The sequence below is a fragment of the Tursiops truncatus genome, chromosome 10, assembly GCF_011762595.2.
Source record: "Tursiops truncatus isolate mTurTru1 chromosome 10, mTurTru1.mat.Y, whole genome shotgun sequence".
NCBI lineage: Eukaryota > Metazoa > Chordata > Mammalia > Artiodactyla > Delphinidae > Tursiops > Tursiops truncatus.
This window is the reverse complement of record NC_047043.1, coordinates 78,399,568-78,421,725: the sequence shown is the minus strand read 5'-3', so window position 1 is coordinate 78,421,725 and position 22,158 is coordinate 78,399,568. Positions and strand designations below refer to the sequence as shown.

The 22,158-nt window shown below is 44.1% G+C and overlaps 1 protein-coding gene across 19 annotated transcripts in view; it reads left to right on the top strand.

Annotated features, from left to right (window-relative positions):
- MAGI1 (membrane associated guanylate kinase, WW and PDZ domain containing 1) overlaps positions 1-22,158 on the top strand; it is a 615,965-nt gene that overhangs the window by 556,861 nt on the left and 36,946 nt on the right. For all 19 annotated transcript variants that reach the window (XM_073787522.1, XM_073811339.1, XM_073787519.1 and 16 more), the window contains one exon: positions 14,379-14,410. In XM_073787522.1, the coding sequence (XP_073643623.1) occupies positions 14,379-14,410 (32 nt within the window). The remainder of the gene's footprint in view (positions 1-14,378; positions 14,411-22,158) is intronic.

The following is a 22,158-nucleotide window of genomic DNA, read 5'->3' as shown; positions in this document are numbered from 1 at the left end:
AATAAAAGCAGTGCCTATGAATTCATGGGGTTCTTTGTTTATGTAGTCTGCCCCTGCAAAGCCACTTTTCACTTTGACTTTGGTGGGTGAAGGAAGAAGAGACAGTTGTTTTTTATCCCAGAGTTTCTCAGACTGCGCACTCTTGGCCTGGATGATTCTTTATTGTGAGGGGCTGTCCTGTGCATGGGAGATGTCACAGCGCCCCTGGCCTGTACCTGCTGGAGGCCAGCAGCACTCTCCTCCTCCCCAGCAATGATACCCAGCAGTGTCTTCAGACATGGCCAATGTCCCCTGAAGGGCAGCAGCAACCTGGACTGGGAACCATGGCTTTAACCCCTTTGACACCCTTTGTTTTTACTTCTTGGAAATCCTGCGTCTTATTTTTTTTAAGATGCAAATGAAATCAGTTTATGGATTTTTGTGTGTTGAACTTGGATGGAAGAGATTTCTGAGGAGAAAGTCCCCATTTCTCCTCAGTCGTTGCTTCTGCATCAGCTCAGTGATGGAAGTACCCCTTGGCCATGTCACATCTCCCTTCTGGCCTCCTCTCTGCCACTCACTAGCAACACAGCCTGAGCCAGCTATGGGCAATGTCCCCAAGCCTCTGCATTATCATCTGAAATATAAATGGACCTGTACCTTCCTCAGTACTGCAGTGAGGATGGAATGAGATGAGGGCTCATTTACCCACACTGCTGCCCCGTCCTGATGGAGGGTTGACTGCTCTGTAGGGTTGGTTGGGGCTTAGGAGAAAGGAGGTGGATGAGAAATACTCAGGTGGTCCTACCATTTTCAGTACTTTAGGAGTAGTTTTCTGGGGTAGAGAAAAGAGAAGGCAAAAAAGAGGCGCCTGAAGAAAAAACGTGGCTGGAGGTGTTCCTTCTTCTGGTCTGTGGTGACAGTGATTTTCAGTAAACAGTGAAATGAGAAAAAGCAGGATAGAGTAGCAGGTTATTCATGAAGTGAAGTTTTTCAAAGGTGTAAGACTCTCTTTTAGAGATTATATCCTTCCTGTTTTTTTTTTTTTTTTTCCTCTGCTGAACTATCCTTTCACTTATGGAATGGTAGTCGGTTGTTATTTACCTCCCCCTTTTCAATGTTCCTAGTTTGCAGAATAAGGAATTGGCACCTTGTGACCAGTCGCTCAAATCTGTTTAGTGAAAATTTGCTGGTCCCTGAAATCTAAAATGCAGGAATCACTGCTGCAGGGAAGGAGGCTGTCAGGAAGTTAGGGAGAGAAGAGGAAAGGAGGAAGGATGCTTGGAAGTAATGTGTGAGTGGGGGTCTAGAATCCAAACCATGGGAAGGGCAATGGGAACCTCTGCCTTTGTCTTACCAAGTACTTCCATGGTCTCTTAATTTAGGGAGAAGCTCAGCTTGAGCTCAAGGCCAGGGATGGCTTCATCACGTTTCTCTGTGTTGCCCCTACAAAATACTACATTTTTTGGTTAGACTCTTTCAGAAATTCTTTGTCATATAAGTTATTAGGGTAACCCAGAGAATGTTCAATCCAAAAGCAAGAGAAAAATTGGGTGAACAGTACACATTCACTGTGCATGGGGCACCCCAAAATATCCATGGCTAATTTCTTCCATACGAAAAGCAGTCTCAAAAATTTTATGACAGCTTTTAAAAATCCATTTCCAGTGTATTTGCATTAAGTTCTAAACCTGATTAGAGCCTCATTTCCTTTAAAAAAAAAAAAAAACACCTGCCAAAATCAAACAGGAGAGGGAGCAAAAGGATTCTGGCTTTGATCTCTACCATGAGAAACATGTTGAGTATCTTCTGCACTATAAATGCTTACTGGGGGATCATCTATGTTGTTTCCAGTGTGAATTTCTGTTACTTACTCTTCCCTGCCATCAATGCAGTGCACTTCTTCACAGCAGTGCCCGGCTGTGTATCTCTTTCCCAGCTAAAATATTTCATTAAATGGCCTTGAGGTCCTTGAATTTCACTTGCCTCTTAAATGTACTTGACCGATAAAAGTTCTTTCTAATTGATATTCATCCTGAGTGGGACAGTGTGTGTGTTGGAGTGTATGGGAGGGAAACTGATTCACATATTCTGCCTTTAAGCAAATCCAAGTGGAGGAATGAGTATTGACTCACTGAATCCTGAAATCTGATAGTTGAACAAAGCATAAGCTTCTGCTGCTTCCCACAGCTGTATGGGGCAGCAAGCATTAGAAACGCACAAAGTCAGGGCAACAGCTTTTCTTCCTCTGTAATTCACGTAATCGCTTAGACCAGGGCAGATATTGTTTCAGCGAGAGGATTTTGAAGACATTTAATATCTCCATGGGAGATGAATGGGGCTGCTCATCCTATGTCCTTTGCTCTTTTAGAAAACCATGACTCTTTAGTAAATGGCCCTTTAGGTCTGACTGCCAGACGCTTTGAATAATGCAGTGCTTCTGGACCCACAAGTCGGATCCCCTTGCGGTTGTTAACCATGACCCCTGCCTTCCAAAGCTAATATGATCTTCTGCATTTAAGAGATGGGAGTCAAGTTTGATTCGGTGCCAGCGGTGGCTTCCGTCGCAATTAAGCAGTTCGGTAATGAAGTTAATTGAAATGCCTGAATAATAGACGCCCTTACCGAGCAGACAGGAAAATTGCCGTCCTATTTGGCAGAAGTACATTGTGACAGAAAAGTGATTGTCACACCCAATAAGGCTGTTAAAACTGCTCGAGAGATTCATGGATTTGGCTGAAGAAAGGAACCTGAAATAGTTTTCATCAGTGTGTGTTTGCCTTTTGTGGGGAAGGGTGAGACATTTGGAGCTTTTTAATTCAGTGTTGTCATAAAAGTTACTTTTCTAAGGAAAGACCTGAAGGTGTCCTTAAGTGAAAATGTGCGTAGATTCTCCAAGAGCCCCTGAGAACACACTCATGTGCTGGGACCAGTCACTGTTGGGCTTGGGGTTGCTTTGTGAGCCTCCAGTTAAGTCTGAGAGTTGAGCGCTTCCCATCCGTTGTGATAAGGAATTTAGAACACAAGGTGGCACAGCGGAACCTTGCTCTCCACGCAGAGGGAGGTGGAGGTGAGTGGAGCCGAGCCTGGCAGCTCACCAATAAATCAAGGAGCAGCCCAAGGATCAAGAGCTGTTAAGTAGTCACCGCAGTGATGATGGTGATCAGAAGAGAGGCCAAGCCGCCCTCCCCTTTACCTCATCCACGCTTCCTGCATCCCTCAAGACACAGACTCACTTCATAAGCTCGCAACAGTCATGCATTCCTTCCAAAGATATTTATTGAACTGGGGACCACATACCGTTCAAGGGCGGGGAGGCTACCCGTAGCATAAGATACAAGGTCCCTGAAATGGAGACAATAAATAAGTAAATGATAACAATAAACAATAGAAACGATAAACAAGTAAACAAATGTATTGATTTTAGAGAGCCACAGGGTCTATGAAAACAAATTGGGCTGTGTGAACACAGTGGGACAGAAAAGGTCGTTTCCAATCTGCTGATGGCCTGGATCCCTGGATGGCTTCTCTGAAGAAGTGACATTTGAGGAGAGCCCTGAGTGATGAGAATAAGCTGCTCCCACGTAGATTGCAGGCACAGTGTTGCAGACAGAGGGAACAGCCAGTGAAAATGCCCAGAGGAATGAAAGGAATGAGCCCGGAAGTGGAGAGAGTGCCAGTCTGGCTGGGGTGCATGATCAAGGGGAAGTGTGCTGGGATTTAAAGAGGCAGGCAGGCTCAGAGCGAGGAGGGCTTTGTGGGACACAGAAAGAGTTTGTGTTTTGTTGAAACTGTGTTGGGAAGCCACAGGGATATGTAGTCAGGAGTCCATATAATCTGATTTTTGCTGTAGAAGGATGTCTCTGGTCTCTGTGTGGATAATGCATTAAAGGGGATAAAGAATAAAACAGAGAGACCAGGAATTTGGCGCTTGCCATCACCTAGGCAAGAAAAGGCGGTGGTAGTGGAGATGAACAGACATTTCAGGATACATTTTGGAGATGAACATGGTAAGAAAAATAAAGAAGCCTCAAGAAGGGCTTCAGATTTTAGGGATTTGGTGTCCTGTAAGTAGAAAACTCAGGATACCCTCCTGGATCTCTTACTTGGTCCTGTGCCTAACTTACATTGCTAAAAATAAGCATCCACGATAAGAGTCATCCTAAAAGGCAGAAATCCTGAAGAAAAGGATCCTGGCATGTATTTTTTTTTTTTTTTTTTAACCTAGAAACGTCTTGGTACCAATTACAGTGATAGGTTTCCCTTTGGGGCCAGTGACCTTAAAATAAGGGCCCACACAGCATCCTGTTTTTTCACCCCAGGAAAGGAATCCTTATCGTTTTTTTCTTTCAATGAGCTATTTTGAGCTATTGTTTCATAATCCTCACCATACATCCTATGCAGCTAAAAGTCAAACTTTTCACTTTGGAGGCAGTGCCTTGGAGACAAGTTGTCTCTCCTGTCCCAGGGAGACCTTGATGAACTGTCGATAAGAAAGAATGGGTATAACAGGGCCAACCCTTAAGCATTTGCGCAAAAAGCAATTCAAATTTGAAATACAGGTGGTAGGAGAGCCAGCTGGGGAGTCTTCCTAAGAGGTAGAAGCATTTATAGACTAAGGTAAGATCTTATCCCAAATACCCAAATTACAAACATTTCCAACCCACAGAGAGGTAGAGGGCTTTCCTGGAACCATTTGAAAAAGTGGCTTAATTCCACTCTTTTAAGTAGATCTTGGTAGGAATATTCCCTGGAGAACAAAGATTGGCCTCATAGAACATCATGACAAATTAGCGGACTTCTTTTTCAATTTATTTTTGGCTGCGTTGGGTCTTTGTTTCTGCACACGAGCTTTCTTTGGTTGCGGCGAGCGGGGGCTACTCTTCATTGGGGTGCACGGGCCTCTCATTGCGGCGGTTTCTCTTGTAGGGTGCCTGGGCTTCAGTAGTTGCGGCACGCAGGCTCAGTAGTTGTGGAGCACGGGCTTAGTTGCTCTGCGGCATGTAGGACCTTCCCGGACCAGGGCTCGAACTCGTGTCTACTGCATTGGCAGGTGGATTCTTAACTACTGTGCCACCAGTGAAGCCCTTAGTGGACTTTTTAAGTTGACTTTTATAGTTCTTTTTCTTTTCCCTCCTGGAGAGAAGATGCCGTAACTCACTCTCCTTCTGACTCTCTCCATCTTTTCCCTATCACCAATTTTTTAAAAAAAATCCTATTATCAGGTAGTGTCAGAACACATTTTCAAGCTCGAAAAAAGTAGAGGCTTTCGAAAGTATTCCATAGGGCTTGGTGTCCAGCCAACCTGTTCGTTATGTACAATAGCTTAAAAGACTGGCTTCATTGCCTTCAAATTAGAGACCCATCTTGTTATATTTTAGCATGTGTAGCTTTAGATGGCCAATGGTTTCCATACTGTGACTTGGTACTGCAAGTCTGTGGATCTTAAGATATCACAGACATCTTAAGAACTTGATTGACTGTGCATAGACTTCCGTGCTACTTGTAGAAAGGAAACCCTCTTCCTAGATTCACATCACAGTTATGGGTCCAAGATACCTCGATCCATTGACCTATAGGTTGATAGCCATATATTCCATGAAGCTATATGCAAAATTTGCTATGAATACACTTTGTATGCACCAACACTGTCATTTTAATCCCTTCATAATGGGCTGTGATCCAAAATAGATGAAACACCTTTGAATGAGACTGTACAGTTCAGTGTTTAAAAGCTCAAACTTGGCATTAGACCAAGTCTTCAGGCAGCTGTTCACCTAACTGTGTGGCCTTAGCCGTGTTATTTAACCACCAGTGTATCAATTTTCTCATGTGTAATAATAGGGATGCTATTAGTACTTAGCAGTTATGAAGAATAAATGTATGTCAAAGGCAAGCTCTCAGTTCTTGTTATTTTTGCACTCAGCCCTTGCTTTTGAAGACCCCCTTTAAATTTTTTTTTAATTATTTTTTTTTATTTAACATCTTTACTGGAGTATAATTGCTTTACAATGTTGTGTTAGTTTCTGCTGTATAACAAAGTGCATCAGCTATATGTATACATATATCCCCATATCCCCTCTCACTTGTGTCTCCCTCCCACCCTCCCTATCCCACCCCTCTAGGTGGTCACAAAGCACCGCGCTGATCTCCCTGTGCTATGTGCCTGCTTCCCACTAGCTATCGATTTTACATTTGGTAGTGTATATATGTCAATGCTACTCTCTCATTTCGTCCCAGCTTACCCTTCCCCCTCCCCGTGTGCTCAAGTCCATTCTCTACGTCTGTGAAGACCCTGTTTTTATTTACTTATTTTTTAACAAATGAGAGGAGAAGCTGAGTTGGTGACCCTTCAAGGTGTTTTTCAGGATTTCAAAAGCCAACAGTGGGACTATCCATGTTATTTCAATGGTACCCTTTCTGAAGTGACCATTTGTCTTTTAGGAATTGCATGAGGGCAATTCATCCATCTCACCTAGGTTTTGGAGCAGCCCAAAGTATTAATGACTCCTGTCTCTCCTCACCTGTGACAGTTCAAGGCTTATGACTTTGAGGTGAAAGGCTTTGTAAACCATTAGCAATCAGCAGCCTTGCAAGCCATTTATTTCTCTTCAGGACATATTTATTAGGCTATATGTACTGTGTAATTGAAGCAGACTTCTCCATAGCTGTAAAGCTGTACAACTATATTCTTAATCTTCTTAACAAAATGCCACCTGACACAGCATTGGGAGCTACTTAGTCCATACGTCGGAAGTCCAACTGTCTTTTTAAAATATGATGGCCGTAATATTTCATAATGACCGTTATGAGGTCCCCCAAAGGAAAGAACGTCTTCATCTTTTTGGAGACATTGAGTCTGATGCTCTCATTCTTGGCAATTGGTATCATATTTGCATTAAAAAATTATGCTGCAGGGTTGATGATGGTATTTGGCTAGAGGAAGGAGAAAAAAAATGAAACGTCTAAATTAGAACCATTTTTTATTTGGTTTTATGGATTCAGTTTTGTGATATATTGTGTTTGTAAGGTCCTTCAGTGGAAATGTACTCTGGTTTTAAACTTGGCCTTGAGTTTATGCTGGCACACTAATTAGTTTAGGGGGAGGAAAAAAACCCTTAAAAAATAGGTCATCATCATTATTCAATCTAGCATCAATTATTGCATGTTGCTCCCAAGCCCTTGACCCCGTGTTTAAATGCTGGCCCTCCTTCAGTGTCCATTGTCCTCTCTGCCCCCTGCTTCACAATGCATTAGCGTTCGTTTCTCATGCTCCCAAGAGCAGTGGTGCTCCCTCTTATCACAGCACTTAGCACTGGCCACACTGCATTATAAGTGTTGCTTTGCTTCTTTCTCTTTTAAGACAGACTGTGAAGTCGTCCAGGTCAGGGCCATGTCTGACTTACCTTTATCTCTTGAGTCACGCTTCACTAGGCATATGGCAGAGCTCAATCAGTCTTGCATGGATGAATAGGTACATGGATGGTCCCTTCTCATGATTCAAGTCTTAGCTCAAATACTCTGTCTTCAAGCAAGACATGCTTGGCCACCGAGTATAAACTAGCCATGCATCCCAGGCTACTGTTCCATTATCCTGCTTCATTTTCATCACCGAAGTTATCACTCTGAAATTTTTTTTTTTTTGCGGTGTGTGGGCCTCTCACTGCTGTGGCCTCTCCCGTTGCGGAGCACAGGCTCCGGACGCGCAGGCTCAGCGGCCATGGCTCACGGGCCCAGCCGCTCCGCGGCATGTGGGACCTTCCCGGACCGGGGCACGAACCCGTGTCCCCTGCATCGGCAGGCAGACTCTCAACCACTGCGCCACCAGGGAAGCCCCACTCTGAAATTATTTGCGAAGTTGTTTCTTCTCTGTTTCCCCACAGAATGTGAGCACTGTGAAAACAGGAGGTTTAGTTCCTGTTTTCAGGAACTAAAGGTTTAGTTCAGTGCTTTGTCTCATGCCAGCTCTTGGCACATAGTAGGCCCTTAGCCCAGTTTGCCTAAATGCGTGAATGCATTTCCCCCAGTTTCCTTCCTGCCCTCAGTGGAGAAAATTAGGGCTGACTGTACCTACCTTTTTCAGTTTTCTGAGCTGTCCTTATTAGCATTTCACCAGTAAGGCAAGGGCAATTTAAATTTATTTCATGGTTTATGTATTATGTATTAAACAAAACAAACAAAATACTAATTGGCAGAGAATGGTGCAGATGGCTTTTTTTAGAAAGGTTACTGACCATTAATGTTAATTGTTTAGAGCCACTGGTTTGCAGTCAAATAATCATCAATTCTGCATTGCCAGGAAAATCACAGGTTTTCTCACTCTGTTTTTCCTGCACCCCTTCCCTTCTGTACCTCGCTGATCTCTTAGTATTTTGATCCATCATCATTACCTACTAGGTTCATAATTTTTTCATGCAGCAGCATTTTTGCTGGTAAATATTAGCGTTCTGGTGTGTTCTTTAATGCAGTATCTCTCCTCAAATTTTATTTAGCTGTGCCCTTTAGATCTTCCCAAGAAAGAAGAAGGAGAAGCAAGCAATGGAACTTTTCCCTTTCTGCTTGATCCTTCACATTGTCCCCTGTATTTGCAGATGAAGTATTTTACATCCACTGTTCTTCTTAGAGGTACAAACTCAGCTAAAGTGAACCTCACCCTAGGAATTCTAACACCATAGCCATGTGCTTGGAGGAGATGATTTACCCTGAGGATCGTAGACCCCAGTAGAATGGGTTTCTCAGGGTCCCTGGTCAAGGTTTCAGAGGCTCCTTGAATTTGTATGCAAAATTGTGTGCTTCTGTGAAGCTTTGCTTCAGAGAGGCTCTAACAGCTTTTTATCCCATTTTCAATCAAGGCCATGGCCCAATAATTTAGTAAGTAGCACAGACACTTGAGTAGAAATGGCAGTCACTGAGCCAAGAGAGAGCTAGAAAAAAATTCCAGTTTTTTTTTTTTTTTTTTTTTTGCCGTACGCAGGCCTCTCACTGTTGTGGCCTCTCCCGTTGCGGAGCACAGGCTCTGGATGCGCAGGCTCAGTGGCCATGGCTCATGGGCCCAGCCGCTCCGCGGCATGTGGGATCTTCCCGGACCGGGGCACGAACCCGTGACCCCTGCATCGGCAGGCGGACTCTCAACCACTGTGCCACCAGGGAAGCCCTCCAGTTATGTTTTAATCTAGCACTGCACTAAAGCTGACAGGTATATCCCATTATCCAAGCACACACAGTATGGCTGCAACATTCAGTAACAATTAGCTGTTTATGATTACAGCTCTGTTGTATTAAAGTCTTGGAAAATACCAGTAATAAGAATATGAATGATCTATTCATGCTAGAATTCTGAAGCAACATTTTAATACATCTTCCTCTAGTCTTTGAGTGTATGATATATGTGTGATATATACATATATCTATTTTTTAACAATGAATTTATATCCTCTGGCAGTTTTAAATCTGCTTTTCATATCTTATGTCATTAGCATTTTCCCACGTCACTAAGCAGTCTTCACTTTTACAATCCATTCATTTTTAATGAATTCATAAATTTTCATCTTGTTGATATAACAATATGTTTGCTCATTCCTTTGTTCTTGGAAATTCAGATTGTTTCCATTTTCTATCTTCTTTAAATAACACTGTGTTGAACATCTATTTTATGTAAATCACTGTGAGACTCTCTGCTTGTTCTCTTAATACAAACTCCTAATGATAAGTTTAGTGAGTTAAAGTCAGCTGTAATCTTTGAGTCCTACATGTAGGATTACGTGTTGATAGGTTTCAGAATAAGAGAGAAGGTTAGTGGGGTCTGAAATGAAAATGTGCTCAGAAGTAGTCTTAGCCTCTTTGGAATCTAAGAGTAGCCCCTGGCCAAGTTCTCAGTCTTCTTTCTGTGGCTTTCCGTGGGCTCCATGAACTAACTCTCTCTCTTTCTAAATATATATAAGTTCCTTGCTTCTTACACATGGCATTACCGTATTCAGCACCAGGACAGTTGTTAATGCAGCCTTTTGCTACGCAACCCTCTAAAGAATCCCATGTGTTTGATGACATGTGGATTAGTGACATAGTGTTTGTCAGAATGCTGAGGAGGAAACCAAATGTTTCCATTAAAATGCTCAAATCTAGAAACCAAGTACAAAGGGGATGAATATCACAATGAAGTCAAAGTAAATTGATGACACAGTACAGTTTTCTTATTTGAAGATCCACTTTGCATTTGACAATGACTTTAGCATTCACCCTTTCCAAGCCCTTTGCACGATTTTTCTTGCTTCTTTCAGATAGTGAGGTTGGTTGACATTCTCACTTCCTTTAAACCTAGAGGAAATGAGGTCCAGGGAAGTCCAGTCTCTCTCCCAGCATCTCAGGTTTGTTCATCTCGGTGCCAAAATGGCAGTGATTGGCTTCTTTTTGGCTTCCTGATAGCTCAGCTGAGCTCTCCGATGTCTTCCCTGTTTCCATTTAGTCACTAGGACAAACAGAAGTCTTAATTTCAGTAGGATGCTTAAAGAAACTCATTATGTGTATATTCATTTTGGGAAAAAGTAAGCAAGTCTTGGAGGATGTAGAGGTCGGTGATGGCTCTAGAGATTGAAAAATGCGATAAAATGTTCTGAAATTTGCTGCATTTGTCGTACAGAGGCAGTATAGACTTTTGTTTATTGTGGTATCTGTGGGTATGTATATGTTCATAAGTAAATAAAGCTTTTCTTGTTGTAGAAGATTCTAAAATAGGTAATAAAGCCATTCATGATCTCATGAGCCCAAGAACATACAGTTTAAGTGTATAACCTTCTGTTCTTTGTTTCCAAATGCTTATGTATTCTGTTACATTTTTTACTTTTTTCATATAAACTTTTGTGTACAACCTTTTTAAAATTCCACCAAGAATAACATTTGCCATTTAGTTATATGAGAACATGTTCAGTAGTGTAGTTTATGGCCTTGATATTTAAGGGAAAGAGATTCTTCCTCCTCCTCATGTTGATTGGTCAGATCTCAGTCACTAGCAAAGAATTTGCCATTTGTTTTCTCCAAAGGGACACCTTTTTCATTGGGAACTTGAGAAATTCAGGTCCCAAGCTTTTCTCACTTCTGTAGATCACACTTAGACTCCCACTTTGAAGGTACACTTTCCCGTGAAATTTTCTGGGATCCCTTTGAAGTAGCATTTGCCACCTCCCAGGCTCTAAGAGCAGATGGTGCTGTCCGTGGATTCTTCCTGCTGCCTCTTCTCAAAATTCCCCTTCCTCTCCCCGAAGGGAGCAGACGAGCCTCTTAGGACAGGTGCTGTTTCTGTCCATATGCCTCGTATGTAATATGTGACACGATTCCTACAAGTAAGCTTCCCGCTTCCACTGGGAGCACAAAGTGTGCCTTTGCCCTAAGGAAACCCACTGACGCGCCATCAAGTGTGGGATCGTGCTGTCACCCATCGCTTTCTGTCACCCATCCAGTGTGGGACGGCCGCAGTCACCTCCAGCTAGACAAGGGCCACATACCAGGACCTCTCGGTCTTGGGGAATTCTTCCGGTGATGTCTTTTAGTGCTTCCCATCAGGTCTTCCCGGCTATTTTCAGTCTATCTGAATAGCTCTGAATTAATTAACGTTTACTTTTAAATTAATATTTTATTGCCTCAGCAAGATGTGAATTTGGTGTTGTTGAAAAGAATTCTAGATTAAGGCTGAAGTCTGCTTAAATTAGTCCATCCAGTCCCTGCCCCTTGTTTCCCCACCGGAAATACAGTACTTCAGTTACCAGTTTTCATGTGTGACAGTCAAGGAGAGGGTGTGTGTCTGAATATGTTTAACACCTGTCTTCTATGGCTGCCCTTCTACCTCATGCTGTTCTCATTCAACGTTATAGTTTGGAGACCATCCATGCTGTTACCCATAGAGTTAGCTCGTACCTTTTAACCTCTGCGGACGGCTTCATAGGTTGGGTGTCCCTGAGTTTATCTAGAACTTCCAGTCATTTCCAGGTTCCCTTTATACCAGCCGTGCTGCACTGAGCATCCTTGTACCTGCATAACCGTTGGATGTGTGTGCGAATGCTTCTCTCTGATAGAGAATCCACGGTGCTGTTTATTTTATACATGAAAATCTTAACGGGTTGAGAATTTAAGATGGTCAGAGTTTTAGAAATGATGAGCAGAGTGTGGATCGAGGTCATTTTCCCTGACTTCTCCTAACTAGTTGGAGATTCTTTACAAAGTTCTGTAGAGGGTCATTGGGATCTTGGGTGACATCAAGTCTAGTAAAAGCTCACTCCAGTGAAGTGCTGCTTATTCCAGTGAGCTAAGAACGTCAGTCTGAATTAGGGAAAAATCTGTATTTAAGGATGTGATATTTGACCATTTCGAAGTGTACCCAGTGACCCAAACTAATATAACTTGATAGATTTCCTTAAGGGAATCACATTAATGAACAAATTAAGGCACGTAATAATTATTTTTAAGAAAAATGACATCTAAATTGCTCAAGACAGTTATTCTCATCCATAGGCAAAATATTTCCCCTACGTATTTTTTGCATTTTAGCATGCTAGGCAAATGAGTTTTCCTAATTAGAGTAAGATAACCGTAACCACTTTTTTTTTTCCCCGAATGGTGTAAATTAGCAAAGGAAAATAAAAGGGGTTGACACTTGAGGGCCTGCCCTGTGCCAAGTATGAGGCTTTTAAACATTTTGCCTATTTAATTATCACAACGAGTACAATGAGTCTTATTCTCTCCACTTCATAAATTGAAAAACTGAGGCGCAGAGGACTTTAAAGCAACTCGCTGAAGGTAGCCTATCCGAGTTTGCCGCACTTGAAAGAGTAATAATCCTCATTCTACTGTATTATGGTTTCCTTAAATGGGGTCCTCCAACCTTCTTTGTCAGAATCTTCTGGGATGTTTGCTCATACTGCAGATTCCTTGGCCCCTGAGGGTGGGTCCTGGGATCCTGCATTGAGAAGAAGCTACCACGTCCTCCATGTGCATTCTGAAGTCCCAGAGCCCCTGTGCCAGGCCGTGGTGACCTCCTTTTGGTGATGTGACGAGCCGTGCCAGAAGAGTGCCTCCACTGCCTGTGGGGATGAGCAGTCCCTGTCACGCCTCTCGTGCAGGGCGCCCATTAGCAGCGCTCCTCTGGGTGGCTTCCTACTACTCACCCACTCCCGCGGCCTCCTGTTACTTGCGCTGAACTTAGCACGGCTCCTCGTTTGACAAGTCACTTCCAGGAGAGTTGAAATCGTTACACTGCCTAGGGATCATGTTCTAAAAAAGGTTGACCTTTCCGGTGCAAAATCATCAGATCCCAATACGTCAGGTCCTGCATTGTGCCTAACGTGGGTGGAATCTGCATTTTGTATTCTAACCTTGGCTCAAACCAAAAATTAAAAAACAAAATGAGAGAACTGCTTGCAGAAATGATTACTTTCAAAACACTGATAAATGTTTTTATTTTCCTTTCCAGCCCTCCTTTGCCACACTCCCTTGGTGACAGATTTTCTATAAGTCTGCCCCTAATGGCTTCTGACTTTCCCAGAAGTGAGATCAGCGGCCCCTTTCAGCTCTCACCCTGCCACTAAAGACAGGGTTTTGGAAGAGCCAGCAAGGTTCTGTGAGCCCCTTTTTCTCCTCTGCCTTTCTCTTTCTGCATTATTATCTTTTTCTCTCAGCTCCATGAAATTTCTCTTTTCATTCCCCAGCAGCCTGCTTTTGAGGGGCTAGTCCCAGCAAACGGAATAGGAGTTTGCTCGGATGAATGATGTGTGAAGGGGTGTGCTGACGATCCAGAGGGTGTCCTAAACCAGCTTGGATTTGTGTCCTGTTCTGGCAAAAGAGCATCCGTTTTTGTTTTGGTGTTCAGCTCATTCAAGTAAAGAAGGCATTTCCTCTCCTAAAAGGCAGAGGAAAAAAAAAAAAAGGAAGAAAAAAAAGAAAGACAAAAAAAAATTTAATTTTAACCATTTGCTCCTCTGAAACTAAATATACACCCCCTTCCTCTGTCCTGATTGGACCACTTCAGTTGACAAGTGGACAGGAAAGGAAATATCCTGGACTTAACTGTAAATTAAGTCGCTCTTAATCCAGAAGAGCATTTGAGATTCTGTCCAAGTGTTCAATTTCCCAGGCCGCTGAGGTCTGTGAATTTCTTTTCCCAGCCTCCAGGCTGCTGCAGTACCAGTCAGCATAGCTAATGCAGATAGATCTCCTGCCTCTCCCTCTCCTCCTCCCTCTGCTTTGATTCGATATGAACAGCCTGGTAACTCCGATGCTGGGGAGAAATCTGACATAACTCTGCAGATGGCTAGGTTGCCATGAAACACCTGGGGATTGTTCTTTAAGGAGAAGGTAACATTTATATGCTAATGATTTCTTCCCCGCTTCCCTCCTTGTTGCGTTTTTTCCAGGGCTGCCAGTTCCCAAGAAGAGCCCAAAGTCGGTAAGGACTTGTCAGTTACTTGGTGCTCGTTTTGGGGTGGGGTGGGGGGGCTGGTGGTGGGAGGGGACGCTATCTGGCTGGACTTAAATGTGTTTTACAGTGGGTGGAGGAGACAAAAAACCAGGGCTCGTTTTATTAAGTTCTGGGGATCCGTTTGGTATAGAAGGTATTGGGGTTTGTCTTTAACTGTCTAGTGATTTGCAGGCAGGCTGCGGGAGCCTGGATAAAGAATGCATGTTTGGAATCTTCTCTGTATAAATGCATCACAACTCTCATCCCAGTGGATGAGTTTCTTAGATGTTTTAATTTGATACAAACGCTACTGTTTCTTTTGAGGGAAGGAAAAACCAAAAAACTCTACCTGCTTCCTGAGTAGCATTGCTCTCAGCTGGTGTTTCAAGCCATTCGCATGGGTAGATTCCCTCCCTCAGCTTTCTTTTGCACTGGGTGATGAATTATTTAAGGATTTTAAAGCCTGTAGGTTTATGGTAGAATTGCTCAGTCCTGTATATATGCCCATGCTCACATGGAAAATGCCCCAGCCCTGAGAATAAGACATTTCCTTGTTGTGGAAATATCCTTTGTTGTTTTGCCAGCTTTAGTGGTATTGTGCTGCAGGTATAGGAGTCTTTAAAAAAAAAAATCAATGTTATGCTGTCCTTTCTAATCTGGTTTCCCTGAAGATGCATTACCTAGTCGACACGTTCGCTAATAGCTTTGAGGCTCTAGCGTTTCGCTTGGTGGTGGTGAGCCTTTGCTCCCTGAGCACTGACAACAAATTAAAATGCTACTTAAATCCTCAAAATCTGGAACTCTGATGCCTGTGAAATTGATGTGGTGAAAGAAGCATACAAAATCATTAACAGTAAGATAAAGAGGGGTGTACTTCCTTGTGGCTTAGAGTATTGGGGGGAGGAGGAATTGACAACCTCTGCCATCCGGGAACGGAGAACTTTAAAACTTTGCCGCTTACAGTGCTGCAGCTGAATTCTTTCCACCTGTCTCGAAGCCTGGCAGCAAGAGGCAGAAGTTTATTCAGGAGATGAGAGAGGGAGCTTCCTGCATTTGTAAACCCTACTCCTAAGTTCTCCAAAGAGAAAAACCTGCAGTAATTGATTGCCGTGGCATGGTGCCATGGTGATGGGAACACGTGACTTCGGGACTGCTTCCCTTGTCATTTTGTGTTAATGTCCAGGCTGAGAAGTGCTGGTAGGTGTCTACATTGGAACCACAGAGATGCCAAAGCCTGTGTGTGTGTGTCTGTCTGTGTGTCTGTGTGTGTCTGTGTGTGTGTCTGTGTGTGTGTGTGTCTCCCCCTCCTAGGATCACAGTCAGAAACCTATTCAGCCTTCAGAAAAATAGAAGCACATCTGAGAGATGTGTCACATGAGCTTGAATTAGCAACAGTCATCCTTTTCTCTCCTGCAGCCCCAAGCATGCTACCTGAGGCATGGACTTATTTTACACCTTCCACATGGCAAGGAGTCTTGACCAGAAGCATATACTGAGGGGGGGGACAGTTTGGCACACACAGCATGACATCGGGTAGCAAGGTGTTCTGTTTCATTTTGCATCCCATTTCAACTTGCTGTGCAAAAAGATTTTTGTAGAGTCATTTGCATCTCTTCTCCCCCAAAGTGTGTTGGAATTCCCCATTGAACTCAAAGGGTATCAAACAGGTACAGAGCTTGCATTCACCAAGTCAGTTAAGAGAATTCCCCATGACTGTTTATTCTGGAGGAAGTCATGTCATGAACAAGCAGCAAACCAATTACTCAGGCTGCATTCCTAGGAAAAAAAGCTCTCTTAATTGCGTTGCCCACAATCTGCTGGCTCTTAATTACCACAAGCTAAGAGACTGGTGTGTTGCTGGGTTAGAAAAGAACCATCCCCCAGCTTGGGGCTTGTCCTTCGCTGGTTTCTCTGCCAGGACAGGGATGATGGCTTTCACAGCACTGCTGGCACACTCTGGCAGCTGCTGTACAAAAGTAGGGGGATATCAGCCGAGGTCTGCTGTTGCCAGTGGACCCTTGCGAACATCTGTGATCAGTGGGAGTTCTGCACAGGTGGGTTGAAAGCTGTTTCCCTTTCCCAGTTTGAAATTTGATGAGGTCCTGCTAGAGAGACAGTTGATGATGGGATTGTTCTGGTAGGGTCGGAGGGAATCCATGGGGAAGCTGGATGACGTGGTTCCGGAAAGTCATTCCTGTGATGACAGGCAGGGCCAGGTGGGCTACGGAATGAAACGCACACCGATTGTGCCTGGGTTGTGATACGCTGAGAGTTACCATTAGCTCTGAGATATACCGTTTGAACCCAGGACCATGTCTGTTCTTTATTCTTAGAGACTTCTGCAATTGTTGGCTTGCTCACGTGACTGACAGCTTCCTTTGCCCTCATATCTTTTTTTTTTCCTATAAAGGTTTTGAATAATTAAGTAGTTGGGTTTTTATTAGAACAGGACTTCTCTTTTTGATCTCGTTTCTCCTCCTGAATAGCCTCTATAACTTACTCTCAAGCAGCCATTTCACCTGCTAGATTTAGTGTACATGTTAAATTTATGGTTTAAATACTCAAGGGGGACAACGGCAGTGTCTTAATAAAATTTAACTAATTTAATACCTGGACATCCATAGCATCAGGGATTTTTCTGCCAAATGGCAGAGACAAAAATAAGACGTATTTGCTGTCAGGTTTTGGCCTCACTGGGAAAATGGCTCGGTGGTCCACTTTAATCATCCTGACTGGAAACTGGTTTAACGGAGACTCTTGGTCGAGATCACACACAAGGATTTTGCGTGTGAGCATTGTAAACTCTAAATACCACACCAAACCCTGAATTCTAGGTCAGTGTTCACCCAGGTTTTTTCACTAATTCATTTCCCAACTATTGCTTCCCTTGCTCCCTTCTTTCCTCTGTCCATTTGTCCATTTACCCGTCCACCATATATCCATTCATCTATCCGTGCATTTCTCTTTTATCCACTCATCCATTCATCCTTCCATTCAGCAAGTTGGTGTTGAAAAACTACTAAGTGTCAGGTTTGGTGTGAGCCATTGGAAATGACATAATAAATAAGATGGTGCCCTTCTTCTTGGAGCTTATAAATGATTTATTGATTGCTCCTTTCAAAAAAAGGATTTATTGTCACGAATCACTAAAATTTTTTATGCATTTGTTCCATCAACAGATATTTATTGGGTATCTCCTGCAGCGCTAGTATACAACAGGAACTAAAACAGAAAACATTCATGTCCTCATACAACTGGGGAAAGATAAATAGGCAGATCTGTACAGACCCTCCTCATGAGGCCTAAAGTATGATGAGCATATACTTTCAAAAGGTAACAAAGCAGAAATATAACATAAAACAAGTACTCACATAATAAAACTCATTCAGCTCTTAATGATAATAACTTAAGTGAAGTAGTCATCCAAAGACATAAAAAGCTATAAAAAAATTGAATTAGATACTGTGATAGAGCTATGGAATTCTTCCAAGTTCCCCAGCAGCCTACGCAGCATAGGTAACCACATTATTTACTTAGCTTTTATTTTCAGATCAAAAAAAAAAAGCATAACGTGTTCACTAAGGACACAGTGTTTTCCGAGTTCCTCAAAAAGTTCTCACAGGGACTTCCCTGGTGGTCCAGTGGTAAAGAACCCACCTACCAGTGCGGGGGACCCAGGTTTGATCCCTGGTTGGGGAACTCAGATCCCACATGCCGCGGGGCGGCTGGGCCCGCGAGCCACATCTACTGAGCTCGTGCGCCTCAACTAGAGAGCCGTGTGCTCCAAACTACAGAGCCTATGCACTCTGGAGCCTGTGCGCCACAACTAGAGAAGAAAGAACCCGCACGCTACAACTAGAGAGAAGCCCGCGTGCCGCAATGAAGAGCCTGTATGCCACGACTAAGACCCGATGCAGCCAAATAAATTAACACTTTAAAAAAAAAAAGAGCTCTCACATAAAGTTTTCACATAGGGGACACCAAGTGATGGGCAAGGAAGTGTCCTCAGCAAATGCAGCAAGCTGAAAGGTAGCAACAGTGACAGGTTTCTGTTCCATGGTCCTCTGTCCCTTTCCCGCAGAAGGGATGCTAAGGACATAGCTGACAGCTAGTCATTAAGAAATACGAGGGAGAGATCTTAGACAATGTGCACAGTAAGTGACCCCGGCCTGAATCATCCTGAATGCTGCCTCTTTCTCAAACTCTCCTGGTGGCTTTAGCACCCCAATGCCACTTGTCCCAGATCCAGGGCATAGCAGAACCCACCAAAGCTCCAAGCTACAAGGAAGCAGTGAGAGTAGTAGATGGGAGAAGGCCTAGGGTTACTTAAGTAAGTCTCCTTGCCTCTCATTGCTCACAGCAGCTCATACCCTCAGCCCTTTGGAGCCTTAAAAAATAGAATTTTCTGTTGTATTAGAGTCCATTAAAACATTCAGTATGAACTGAAATTCATTTTCATATCCAATCAGAACTTTCCTTTTCTTCTCCATTAACTCCTCTTTCTTGCCTTTTGGAAGAAATCATTTGACTTAGACCCATAAATGATAAAAGAAAGAGACAAAAAGAAGGACCATCCTCTGCTTTGGCTTGCATTTGAGACTGATTTTCGTGCAACCTTTAATGACATTGGCCTGATACCTCATCAGCACTTGTAGTTTTTCCTGTTGTCCATGTAAATCGCTGCAGTGGCCTTCAGTCTTGGCAGATACATGAACTGTAAATAATTTTGCCTAAAAAATGGATTGATTTGTCATTTTTAAGCCACATGAATTCTTTTCATCATTTAAGCTAAGTGCTGTCTGTATTCATTTGCTCTTCCGAGCAAATATTTTCAGCTCACTTTATAAGTACCTCCGTTTTGAAATCATTCTGTGAAATACTAATGAGCTGACTTTTTTCCTCATTTCCATTTATAAAATCCATTGCATCTTCCCACTTTCTCTGGCCTGTCAGTAATAAGGAAATCATTTGTTTTAGGAAGGTTGGTGCAGTTTTGTTTTACATGGTCTTATGACACAAGTTCACAGCCAGATGTGGCCAAGGATTTCTGTGGAGTTTTCAAAATTGAAATCGTTTCTTTTTTCCTAGTTGGCCCTGATTTGATACTCAGAAGTAAAAATCTTGCTTCAAAAATATCCACATAGTGACAACAGCTAGTGTTGGAGACATTCAACTCGATATGTGGTCCTCCTTTCCAAGCGTTATTCAAGCTGGAGGTGGATAGTTGTGTTTCTGAGAACTCCTCCTCCCTCCCGCTTCCCCCTTCCCCCTTCCCCCTTCCCCTTCCCCCTTCCCCTTCCCCCTTCCCCTTCCCCCTTCCCCTTCCCCCTTCCCCTTCCCCTTTCTGCCTTCCCCCTTCCCCCTTCCTCCTTTCCCTTTCCCCCTTCCCCTTCCCCCTTCCTCCTTCCCTTCCCCCTTCCTCCTTCCCCCTTCCGCCTTCCCCTTCCCCCTCCCCTTCCTCCTTCCCTTCCCCCTTCCCCCTTCCCCTTTCCCCTTTCCCTTCCCCCTTCCCCCCCTTTCCCCTTTCCCCTTCCCCCTTCCTCCTTTCCCTTTCCCCCTTCCCCTTTCCCCCTCCCTCTTCCTCCTTCCCTTCCCCCTTCCCCCTTCCCCTTCCCCCTTCCTCCTTTCCCTTTCCCCTTGCCCCTTTCCTCCTTCCCCTTCCCCTTCCCCTTCCCCCTTTCCTCCTTCTCCCTTCCCCCTTCCCCCTTCCCTCTTCCCCTTCCCCCTTCCCCCTTCCCCTTTCCCCTTTCCCCCTTCCCCCTTCCCCTTCCCCCTTTCCTCCTTCTCCCTTCCCCCTTCCCCCTTCCCTCTTCCCCTTTCCCTTCCCCCTTCCCCTTTCCCCTTTCCCCTTTCCCCCTTCCCCCTTCCCCCTTCCCCTTTCCCCTTTCCCTTCCCCCTTCCCCCTCCCCTTTCCCCTTCCCCTTCCCTCTTTCCTCCTTCTCCCTTCCCCCTTCCCCTTCCCCTTTCCCCCTTCCCCTTCTCCCTTCCCCCTTCCCCTTCCACCTTCCCCCTTCCCCTTTCCCTTCCCCCTTCCCCTTTCCCCTTTCCCCTTTCCCCTTTCCCTTTCCCCTTCCCCCTTCCCCCTTCCCCTTTCCCCTTCCCCCTTCCCCTTCCCCTTTCCCCTTCCCCCTTCCCCTTCCCCTTTCCCCTTTCCTCCTTCCCCCTTCCCCTTCCCCCTCCCCCTTCCTCCTTCTCCCTTCCCCTTTCCCCCTCCCCCTTCCCCCTTCCCCTTCCCCTTTCCCTTCCCCCTCCCCCCTCCCCCCTTTCCTCTTTTCTTACTCCTCCTCTCCCCCATGCAGCCTTTCAGCAATGCCTATCAAATCTGGCACCAAAATATCTTTTGACTTTACTTGTCCCTCCCCCTTGTCATAGCTTTTCCCCTTGTATAAGCCACCCTGGGTCCCTCATCTGGTCTGCACAGTAGCTTCCTGACTGGCTCTCTGCTTTTGCTCCCACCCACATCAACCTATTCTCTAGACAGTAGCCAGACCAAACTTTCTGGAAATAAGTTGGCTCCTGGCACATCCGTGCTTTAAATTCACTAATGGATTCCTCCTCCCCAGAACTAAGAGTGACACCCAAACTCCTTAAAGTAGCCCACAAGGCCCTTGCATTATTTGGTCTCCAAGTTCCTCTCAAGCCACGCCACCCCCTGCTGTGCCACACTAGCTACCTCTCTGCTCTCCAAACAGGCCAAGCTCACTTTTGCTTTGCAGACTTGGCACATGCTGTTTCCATTAATGGAATGTTCTTCCAGAGGCTTCTCCCTATTACTAACCTTAAGGACACTGCAGTGTGTTGTCATCAGTCTGTCATTATTATTTGATTAATATTCCATCTCCACACATACACACACCTAGATACATAGGTACAAATTCTCAGGTACTATCTCTTTCTTACTTACACATTGTATTTTTCAGAATCTGGCTCATAGCAGGTGATCAGTGTGTATTTATTGGATGAGGGAATAAATGTATTGCAGGTTACTTAAGAGGGGCCATTCTGGATGTGCTATCATTGATGGATTGCGCCAGCCATGTTCTTAGCATGCATAGAATTACTTTAACAGACTTGAAAGTGTATCTTTATTAATGCTTATTTGAGGGCCAGTTTCTCACCTAGAAAAATGAGGTGAGAGACAATCACATTTGGTGCAAGTCGGATCCTGTGTTCAGCAGTGAATTTGTCCTCATGGCCCAAGTGTTCTGGGAGGGAATCCAGACTGCTGCAAAGGCATATGAGGTGACTTTTAAGTTGAGAGCTATATAAACATGGCTTTCCTCCTGGACAGTTCTGGACCCTAACCAAATAAAAGATAATGTCATATCTAATTAACGTGTTCTCAGAAAATAAAAAGGTATATTTTGAACTTTTCTACACACACAGAACATAGCTTCAAAAAGCTTAGGTGCCAGGATACTAAATACAGAATGCATTTTCAAATTAAGTCATTTTCATAATTGAACTTGAGAGGAAACATAAAGCGAGGTTAAATCTTATCAGGGAAAAATCCAGAAAGTTTCCGGATGCTCATGTGCTTGGCCCGTGAGGGTGGGTTAGAACATGCGTTTAGCGATGGGTTAGCGCTGGCCTAGTGTTCAGAGCATGTTCTCAGGATGCTGCTGTACTTTTATTTTCCAGGTTTAGGAGCAAAGTTTAGATGGCATTCAAAGGGGATGCAGAGGTGCAGTTTGATGGAGAGGCAGTTTTGTAGACTCTGTCCAGACTGTATCCGT